The sequence below is a fragment of the Labrus bergylta genome, chromosome 11 (genome assembly GCF_963930695.1).
Source record: "Labrus bergylta chromosome 11, fLabBer1.1, whole genome shotgun sequence".
NCBI classification, from domain to species: domain Eukaryota; kingdom Metazoa; phylum Chordata; class Actinopteri; order Labriformes; family Labridae; genus Labrus; species Labrus bergylta.
The window spans coordinates 31,037,047-31,048,488 of NC_089205.1; the positions used below are offsets into that span (position 1 = coordinate 31,037,047).

The window sequence follows — 11,442 nt, forward strand, 5'->3', positions numbered from 1 at the left end:
GCCACGCCCACTGTCTGCGTCACCACTTGATGACGTAGCACACAGAACGAGAACATACTACAAGATTATTTTTTACAATAAAAATAAATAAACGTTACATTCTAATGAAGCAGTCAAAAGACATTTTATTTTTTATGATATTACGATGTGTTGAAGCTCTCACACTGTTTTCAAATCTATATAACATAGATCTATGTTATATATTATAGGACACTTGAACATTTGAATATAGTGACTCTATGTAACCCCCTTCATGTGGTGTCTCATGTTACCAGACACTGGAGGAATGGACTGAAAATGATCTGTTCAAAACATAATATTCATTAAATAATCAAAGAAGCAACATCTGAACTCAGCCCTAATAAACCTTTAACTACACAATCTAACCCAAAAAAGGGTTAGGGGTAGGGTTAGGTAACCCTAACCAGGGTTAGGTAACCCTAACCCTAGAGAAAAAATAAAAAAACTGTACTGGTACGCAATTGTCCACAAACACTCAGAATTTGCATCTCTCCACTCACTGTATTGCCCCACTTCCTAGAATACAGATCTAATTTACCAAGTCGTTTATAAGACATTTTTTCAAATGCTGCTACTTTCGCCATTTCTACAACCCATTCTTGCGTTGATGGCACTCCCTCAGTCTTCCATCTCCTGAGAAGAATCTGCCTGCCTATCATAATGCTAATTTGGACCCAACTTTTAATGTGTTTATCCCCTCAGAACAGATGGGTCACCTAGAATAAATAATCTGGGGGTAAATGAAATTTGGGTCTCTGCAATGTCACATATATTATTGTATAGCCATGTCCAGAATTGTTGAACTTTGTCACATGACCACAATACGTGAACTAAATGACCTTCCTCAGATTTGCATCGCCAACAATTTGATTCAATACAATTCAATTTATTTTTGTATAGCATCAACTCATAACAAGTGTTATCTCAAGACACTTTACAAAAAGCAGGTAAAATACCTTACTCTTTGTCTGTTAACATTACAGAAGAGCAGGTAAAAGACCTTACTCATTGTTATGTTACAAAGATCCGGCCTATCCATCATGAGCACTTTAGCGAAGCAGCAAAAGTTACAGTGGTGTTCGGGTTGTATCAAGTCAACTTTGGTTATATTCTTTAATAATTATACTTAATTATTAATACTATAAATAAAATATCATTAAACTATGTTTAATCTCGTTTTGGGGCACCAACCTGTAATCAGGTAAATATAACCAAAATATCACTCAAATCAGTCTCAAATTAGTTATTTAATTACTAATATTATTAATAATGAATAACTAAATTTAATAAATTGAAGGCGTGAAATCCGTACACAAAGCCTTCGCACCCAGCTTATATCACAATGCAAATACACCAGTAACCACAAACAACTGCTCTCTTAAAGTATGACAGAATTTATTTAAACAAAGCAACATCAATCCAAAATCAATGAACTTAATCAAACAAATAACTATTATAAACCAATCTAAACAACAAACATTATCAAACAAGGCTTGTGGATGAGGTGTAAATGTGTGTGTGTGCAGATGAGTATGTATGTAGATGTGTGTGAGAGAGAGAGAGAGAGAGAGAGAGAGAGAGAGAGAGAGAGAGAGAGAGAGAGAACCCTGTGGCTTCGTCACATGGTGACAAAAATGGTGGACAACAAAGGAAGCCGTGTGGCTGCCTTTTGAAATAGTTTGAGCTCTCTGAGCTGAGTTCAGTAACTGTTACTTAAACACCAGAAAGCCAGTGGCCGGACTTTGATTCAACGGCGGGTACACTGGTCTTTCTGATTGTGAAAGCCGTTGACTGAAGGTAAACTAGCATAGCATTAAACACATAGACGAACACAGCAGTTCATTACAATAAAACAAATGCAGCAGCTTACAACAGATAATAAACAGAATGTGACGTCAACAATGATGCATAATTATCAGTGATTATAAAAGAAACCTTCCTAAACTACTCTGTGCCCAGACTAAAGCCTTACTTGGGGTAACTCCTGGTCATCGTTGCAAAGTTGTTTAGATCGTCACTCTGTTGAATGTTAAATCAACAGATTCAGGCAGGTTTCCTTTGTGGCAGATGTTGGAGGAGGGTAGCAGGATTCAGATCTTCAACCAGAGCGCTGCTCTATAGGGTCTTCTGGTTGTAGGAGCCGAGTTCTTTATGTGTCCTTGTGGATTCAGGGATCAGTGGGCTTTCTTCAGCGCTCCTGTCCAGTTGCGTTCAATGACGTCTTACGAAAAATCAAAGGAAAGAAACTCTTCTTTTTGCTCGAACCTGATAGCATCTGATTGCGCCCAAAACTCCTAAAAATATGCCGTGGAAGTAGTCAGCTGAATCCTCTGATGCTTGAATTCAGCATGTGAAGAGCTACCTATACTGAGCAACCTCAGCTCTGGAGTTTAACCTATGTAAGTCAAGAGGAGGAAAGGCTTTGTCTCGAATGCTGGAGTCCATCATATGGAGAGGGTATCCTCTGGTGTCGGCAGACCACACTTGAAGAGAAGGAAGCAATGCGAGGTGATTGCTTTTAAAGACTGGAGCTGCCTGTGGGTTTACCTCAGGCCTCCTCCAATGAGGATAGAGAATTCAGACACCCCCCCCCCCCACTTTTCACACCTATTCGTTGGTTTCTGTTGGGGGGTTGCTGGGCTAAGACCCCTTTGTTCAGTTCCCTCCAAAATACTCTAGACAGGCTTGAGAACTGTGATACAGGCCTGAGTCTCTCGTCCCATGCACATGGCTGAGGCCCAACAGTGGTAAGAAAAAACTGCCTTATTAAAAGGCAGAAATCTTCGGCCGGATTCCCGGCTCATGATGAAACAGGGGGGGAGTTGTTCTGGGGAGCCTAAGAGCGCTCAAGAGCTCTCAGGAAAGTAGGTGGTTAGTGACTGAGATTTACAGATAGATACATGCAGTAATATGATGTACTGTAGATGCACAGAGAGAGAGAGAAAGAGAGAGAGAGAGAGAGAGAGAGAGGAGCTCAAGGTGCCAGTTCCCCCGGTAGTCTAAGCCTATAGCAGCATAACTAAGAGCTGGTCTACACCAGCCCTAACTATAAGATTTATCAAAAAGGAAAGTTTTAAGTCTATTCTTAAAAATACAGACTGTGTCTGCCTCCTGGACCCCGGCTGGAAGGCGGTTCCAGAGGAGAGGAGCCCGATAACTGAAGGCTTTACCCCCCATAGTACACTTAGAGACTGTAGGTACCACTAGCAGGCCTGCACTCCGGGACCGCAACGCTCTCGAGGGACAGTACGGCACTAGTAGCTCCTTAAGATAAGATGGTGCCTGGCCATTTAGAGCTTTGTAAATGAGAAGAAGGATGTTGAATTCTATTCTAGACTGTATAGGGAGCCAGTGCAGAGAAGCCAACACAGGAGTAATGTGGTCCCTTTTCCGAGTTCCGAGCTGCAGCGTTCTGGACCAGTTGAAGAGTCTTTAGAGACTTACCAGAGCACCCTGACAAAAGAGAGTTACAATAATCCAGTCTGGAGGGAACAAATGCATGAACTAGTTTTTCTGCATCATTTTGCGACAGGATATTCCTGATCTTGGATATATTACGAAGGTGAAAATAGGCTGTTCTTGAAACTTGACTGATGTGAGAGCTAAAGGACATATCTTGATCAAATAGAACTCCTAGATTCCTAACAGTGGTGCTAGATGCCAGGCTGATGTCATTAAGGACAGTCATATCATTAAAAAAAGTCTCTCTGAGGTTCTTAGGGCCTAGCACAATAACTTCAGTCTTGTCTGAGTTAAGTAACAAAACATTTCTGGTCATCCAGGTCCTAACATCCTTAAGGCACGTTTCTAGCTGACATAATTGACTGGTGCCATCGGGCTTCATTGATACATAAAGCTGAGTATCATCTACATAACAATGAAACTGTATGGAGTGTTTCCTCATAATATTTCCCAGAGGAAGCATATATAATGTAAAGAGAAATGGTCCATGCACTGAACCTTGTGGGACTCCATGGCAAACTTTGGTGTGCATAGAGGACTCATCATTAACATGTACAAACTGAGATCGGTCTGAGAAGTAGGATTAAAACCAATTTAAAGCAGTCCCTGTAATTCCAAGCAAATGCTCCAGTCTGTACAATAGGATCCGATGGTCAATGGTGTCAAAAGCAGCACTAAGATCTAACAAGACGAGCACAGAGAAAATTTTGCAAATTCAGATAGAAACTCAGAATATGGGCCAGGAGGGCAGTAAACTACAACAACTAGAACTGGCTGAAAGGTTCTTGAGACTGGATGTGAAAGACTAAGAACAAGGCTTTCAAAAGAAGAAAAATTCAGCTTTGGTCGAGGGTTAACTAGAAGACCAGAATTAAAAATAGCTGCTACTCCACCACCTCGTCCGGTGTCTCGAGGTATATGAGTACATGTGGCTTTTAGTCCCAGTCTATACAATCTGGAGGGTGTCCAGTAAAAGCGTTGTATAATCTTAAATTGGATGAGGCGTACCCTTGTATCCCTCGACACTGTTTTAACACTTTTACAAATCATATCCCATTCCCTGTCATCCAATGTAAGATTCAGATCCTTTTCCCATGTCTTCTTCAGAGCTGATAGAGCACCATTACCTAGCGTCTTCATCATCATGGTGTAATAGACAGATGCCTCATGGCCTTTTCCATAACTCTTCAGTAACTTATCCAGGAGCTCTGCAGTTTTGGGAGCTGACAAGCTGGATCCAAAGACCCCTACTAACAGATGACGGAGTTGCAGATATCTAAAAAATTGAGACCTGGGAATTTTAAATTGTTGCACCAATTCTTCAAAAGATTTTAGGGAACCATTACTATATAGATCTCCTAAAGTTACCATGCCACTTTCTAGCCATACCTTCCAATGAAGGGGGGGTTTACCAATACATCATTTTGGGTTTAGCCAGATACTTGAAGAGATATTTAGAAAGGGGTCAAAACTAAACATCCGACTTACTTTAGTCCATATTCATTTTAGGTGAGAGATTACAGGGTGTGTTTTTGCTTCTTTACTCAACTTGATAGACAGGGTTTGCGGGGGTGAGAGCAGGGCCAAGACAGATTGTTCAATACAGTACCAATCCTCCTCTATCAGCTGGTCTTTGTAATTTACTATGGTGGAGAAGGGCGCGTTTACCATTCCAAATAACCCTAACCCTTTAGTTATCCTGTCAAACCATTTAAAATAATACAGGGGAATTTCTAAAGGGAGCGAGTGAATAAGATAATTGAGTTTCGGGACACAATTCATTTTTAAGACATTAACTTTCCCTGCCATAGACAAATTAAGAGTTTCCCATCTTTCAACATCATAGGAGATTTTATGCAATTTAACTTTCACCAAGTCTTTTAACTGTTGGGGAAATCAGATACCTAAGTACAGGATACCTTGCTCGGGCCGCTGAAATGCACCTGGATGGAAGTCTGTGGAAGGACAATAAGCTGTTAAAGGGAGCGCCTTGGACTTGGACCAGTTCACCCTGTAACCAGAGAGTTTTGAGAAGGAGTCAATGATCCCAAGGAGACATGGTACAGACCTGCCAGGGTCGGACATCAGTAATAAAATGTTGTCCGCATAAAGAAGCAATTTATGTACCACCCCACCAACAGTGACACCCAGAAAGTCAGCTGCCCCTCGAATATCTGCCGCCAGAGGCTCTATGACTAGACAAAACAACAGAGGAGAGAGGGGGGAGCCCTGCCTTGTTCCCCACCTTGTTCCCCGCCCTAATGTAAAATATTCAGAAATAAGCCCATTAGTCTGGACCGCTGTTTCTGGAAGCTTATATAATACCTGGATCCACTTTATAAAGGTGCTACCAAAACCATATTCTTCCAAAATTTTATGTAAATAGCCCCATTCAACCATGTCAAACGCCTTTTCAGTATCAACAGAAATTGCAGCTACTGGGGACTGGACCTCAGCCATAGACCACATAATATTAATAAGGCGTCTTATATTGTCCGAAGAGCTACGGCCGCGAATGAATCCCACTTGGTCAGTATGAATTAAAGAAGTAATGACACTGTCTAATTGGTTTGCTAGGATTTTTTAAATTATTTTTACATCTAACTGACTCAATGAAGTAGGGCGGTAATTCTTACATTCAACCGGATCTTTATCCTTCTTAGGAACAAGACTAATAAGAGCCTGTCTCAAGGTTGGTGGCAGTACACCCTTCTCAAACGCCTCCTTATACACCTCTAATAAAGGTGGGGACAACTCTGTGGCAAAGCTCTTGAAATAATTTTTTCATAACTTTTAATGTTATTTTCCAATTCTTGCAGCTCTTGTGTATTAACCTTTTTTCTAAATGAGGTGTGTTGGATAATGCGTCCCCTAATCACAGCTTTTAGAGCCTCCCATGCCACACCAAGGGATGACACAGATAGCCAATTGATCTCTAGATAGTTCTTTAATTCTGTCCTTAGCCACCCTATGTTTACTCAATCCTGTAGAAGGGAGAAGAAGACACCTTCTAAAAGAGTGTCTCCTTTCACTTTGAGCTAACAGGTCCAAACCCACCCAAGCATGGTCAGATATTACAATACTACCTATTTCACAACCCACAGCAGAAGAGGCAAGGTCTTTGGATATCAAAAAGAAATCTAACCTACTGTAAATTTTGTGTACTGGTGAAAAAAATGTGTAATCCCTGCCAGAGGGGTTCATCCTCCAAATGTCTACTAATCCCAAAGCCTTGCAAACCCGTTGCAGTATCAGAGAGGCCCTTGGTACCTTACGCAATGCTGCCCCACTGTGGTCAAGCACGGGATCCATTAACAGATTAAAATCGCCACCCAGAACAGTAGCATGGTTCCCCGCAACTTGTAACTTACTTTCAAGGTCTATAAAAAAGTTTGGATCATCCAAATTAGGTGCATATATTAGCCAAAATCAGCTTCTGGGACTGTATTTCAGCCAGCACAATAATAATCCTACCCAAGCTACCTTTAATCTGTTTGAGACATTTTAATTGTAAATGTTTACTTATTAGAGTGATGACACTCTTGCTGTTACTCGAGCCTACACTGTAAAATACATGTCCAACCCAACCTCCAAGAAGCTTTTTAGCCTCCTCCGATGACATATGTGTGTCTTGGAGAAATACCACATCAAACTTTTTGCGCTTAAGAGTATTCATTACCTTTTTTTTCTTAATTGGGTTCCCCAGACCCTTTACATTCCAAGTGGTAAGACGCATTGGACCTTATTTGAGAAGACATAACTGCCAACGCATTAACAAAACACAACCATATATCAAAAGCATTTCGGCTACACAGAGGTGATGACTAAACACAAATGTCCCCATAATAGTAACAAAATAAAGAGTGTGCATTTGAACCTGAACATTGCACCTTTTGACCCCAAAAAAAGGCCCTCCAACGGTCCGTGTCTGGTTTGCGAGGTTCCTCTTCGTAACTCTGCATGCTCTTCTGCTACCGTGTAAATCAGTCTAAACCAGTGACTTTAATGTAACGTTCGGATGCATTTAGCAAGGATGAAAATAAAATAAATGCTATGCTATAAACTGCATAGCGTCTATGAAAGCCAGGGTTAGGGTTAGGGCAGTCAAAAGTTTTTCCTCCATCGTTGGTGTCAATTCTCAGCTTAGCGGGGGAGAGCATCCTAAATCTCACCTGACGTTCATGCAGCCTTTTCTTGCATTCCTTGAATTTGTCGCGCTTCATCTGGGTGCCCCTGGAGAAGTCTGGAAAAAGCATTTTGTTGGTATTTCCCCAGCTCAGCTTGCCTTGGTTCCTTGCAGCTCGCAGCACCACATCCCGGTTCGATGATCTCAGAAACTTGGCCAATATGGGTCGGGGACGGGGTCTATCACCTGGCGTGGATTGCTGGCTGGCGACTCTGTGAGCCCGTTCGATCTCGCGTCTCCCCTCAATGTTGAGCAGCTCTGGCAGCAGCCTCTCCAAAAATGTCTCCACATCACCTCCTTCTTTGCCCTCGGGGATGTCGACGAAACGAACATTATTGCGTCGTGAGCGGTTCTCCATGTCTTCCAACTTTTCCCAGATCAAGCCCACTTCGGTCTTGCTAGCTGGCAGGTTAGCCTGCCACTCCTTCTCGGTTGTTTCCAAGTATTCCACTCGCTTTTCAACGTCGTCCATTCTTGTAATTAGAGAGGATAGTTTAGCATCCATCGATGCTGTGGCTCGACGTATTTCAGCCAACCCCTCCAAATCAACAGCGATCTTAGTTAATGTTGCATAAATGTTACTTATATCATGTCATATCAATTTCACTCTCACCCACACTCTCAAAGGTTCTTAAAAAACTGTTGCCAAACAACTTACAGACTACCTTCAAAGTAGTAACCTTCTGCATCCCAAACATTTTGGTTTTAGACCAAGGTAACAGAGTTGGAAAAATGTTACCTCACTGAAACTATGAAACAGTCATTGGATGAAGGCGGAGTAGCAGGAGCAGTATTTTTGGACTAGAAAAAAAGCTTTTGATACTTTGAATCATGACATTCTCCTAAAAAACTGCAAAAATTCATTTTTTTATAAAATGATGTAATATCTTGGTTTGGATCGTATCTTGAATGCAGAGAGCAGTGTCAAGTTATAAACTTAGAATGGGAATTCCACAAGGTTCCATCTTAGGGCCCTTACTCTTTAGTTTATATATATGAACGATTTACCGGAAAGCTGACAGAGTTTGACAGAGTCAGCTGTCAAACGTTTGCAGACGACAGAGTTATATATGTGCCTGCAGAGATCCTCTGAATAGAAATAATCATCTCATCTTAAACTATGATAAATCTGTCTCAGTGTGTTTCTCAATCAAAACAAAAGTAAATAAATTATCAAACAAATTTAAACTGTTTTCCTTTAATAAGACAACATATGCCACTAAAAGCAGCACAGCAGTTTCTGCATGTAACCCTGGGCGGGGCCAACCAAACAACATTTACACCTATCAGGTCATTATTTAAACTAAAAGTAAAGTCAGGCACCAAAACACAATATACTGAGACAGTTTTTTAAACTTTTCATGTGTAAACCTCCTCGCTCTAGTCAGCTGGTAAACAAACCAAACAGTGTAAACAAACCAAACAGTGTAAACAAACGAATGCGACATCAGGTGGAAACTGTAGAGCACCAAAACACAGAACGACATTTGGTCAGTCATCTTCTTCAAGAGGAACACACCTGAGGAACACACCTGAGGAACACATTAAGAAGAACACACCTGAAGAACACATTAAGAAGAACACACCTGAAGAACACATTAAGAAGAACACACCTGAGGAACACATTAAGAAGAACACACCTGAGGAACACATTAAGAAGAACACACCTGAAGAACACATTAAGAAGAACACACCTGAGGAACACATTAAGAAGAACACACCTGAAGAACACATTAAGAAGAACACACCTGAAGAACACACCTGAAGAACACATTAAGAAGAACACACCTGAAGAACACATTAAGAAGAACACACCTGAAGAACACATTAAGAAGAACACACCTGAAGAACACATTAAGGCCCTTTTTCAAACCAACCCCTAACCCTCCCCCTCCGTGACGGAGTGCACTCTGTTAGAAGTCACTCTCTCAGCTGAGTGAAGTCTCCTTCATCAAGCTGTAGGTAGAAATACAGCAGCAGGCTTTGGGACAAACTTCCCTGTCTCGGGTGGAAACAGGAACTGTGTGTTACCATGGTTACTCAGCAGTATCTTGCGGGAACGTTTTTTTTTGTAGCTAATGCATTCTGTAAAAATATTTATGTAGCCTAGATTCTTCTTCTTCTTCAGTTATATTAGTGTAGACTTAACACAACTATTAGATTGAGCCTACATTGTTTATTGTAATTTATAATTTCAGTTAATTTATTGTAATTTTTAGATCAGGGTGTCCTAAATTAATGCAAAGACAAGGAGCCTATCGTTGAACATCAGAGCAGCACAAAGTCTATTTTTTATTGTTGAATTGAGACAAAACATCAAAAGTAGAAAAATAAGAAATAAATACGAACAGCAACATGACTGAATATTATTTTGTTTTTGTGACAGTCCCTGTAAATATAAAACACTTTACAATAAATAAACATAAATTTGATCCTCAGGACACGTTTGAAGTTGTTAACGTCTGTATGATGATATTAAATGTCTATCTTAGTTGGAGCAGTGTTTGAACTCACAGGTTGCTGTCTCCATGACGACCGGACACAAGAGGTGTTGCACATGATCCGAAAGTCGGCATCAGTTCAGACTTGCTGGTATAACCCACTACCACTCCCCGCTAATTGGTTTGGGACGGACTTAATATGGCAGACCCTCCGCGAGGACGCGCAAAGGGAGGGGTAGTGGGTAGGGGTAGGGTGTAGTGGCCGGTTTGAAAAAGACCCTAAGAGGAACACACCTGAGGAACACATTAAGAGGGACCCCTTCCAGTACCTTCACCTGCTCATTCTCTGGTCGCCCCCCTTCCAGTGAGCTCACTGCCAGACTGCTTTAAACCACCTTCCTTTTTGAACTGCTTCTGAGTCCTCGGGTGGATCCATCATGCGCTGATCTTTGTGTCAGTATCGGTGTCCGGACTTTTTTTTGATGATTAATAAAATACAAAAACAAATTGACAGTATTCTCTTTTAGTATTTATGAAACTTTATTGAACATGTGCAATAGTCAATATGTAAACAGCTGACAGTGATGACATCAAACATTCAAATCTGTTTTTAATTTATTATTATCATTGAAGCTAAACAAATGTAATCACTTAATTAAGGTTTAACACCTTTTGAACTGAACCAGAGCCTGCAGGAATGATTGACAGGTCCATTGATCCAATCAGAACTGGTTATAAATATCAGACATAAATAGTTATTATTATAAAAACATTTACATTAAAGAAATGCAGAAACAAAGTTTGAACAGTTTATTTTAATAATTTAAATGTAAAGATTTAGTTATTATATATATATATATATAATATATTCCTTTCAAGTGCATCAAGAACCCGCCAAAATAAAAGTCACTGCTGGTTTCCTCAATGATGGCCTCTTAAACTGAAACTGGACCGACCTGAGACACACACACACACACACACACACACACACACACACACACACACACACACACACACACACACACACACACACAGGGTTAGGGTTAATACGTTCATTGATCATATCTAGGGTCATTCCTTGAAGCAGGATTCAGCAGAATCCTCGCTTATTTGGAGGATTTCTAAGTCTGGCTTTTTTAATTGGGAGTTTGGTTCCATCACTGTAACTTATATGAATCCTCACTGAGTTACCATGGTAACTGATGCTGGTGAACAAGTCTGCTCCAGATCAGGCTAACTATCAAACTTAGTTTAGCCGAGTGTCAAAGAATGTCCGACGGATAGAAATAGGGTGAAATGGAAACTGAGCGAGAGAACTTAATAAAGAATGAA

General features: G+C 40.7%; 1 protein-coding gene across 1 annotated transcript in view; it reads right to left on the reverse strand.

The window, feature by feature from the left end:
* Positions 1-10,632: 10,632 nt before the first annotated feature.
* LOC110004699 (transmembrane 4 L6 family member 5) overlaps positions 10,633-11,442 on the reverse strand; it is a 9,273-nt gene continuing 8,463 nt past the window's right edge. The window contains exon 7 of the mRNA XM_020660196.3: positions 10,633-11,066. Within this exon, the coding sequence (XP_020515852.1) occupies positions 11,046-11,066 (21 nt within the window). The 3' untranslated portion in view covers positions 10,633-11,045. The remainder of the gene's footprint in view (positions 11,067-11,442) is intronic.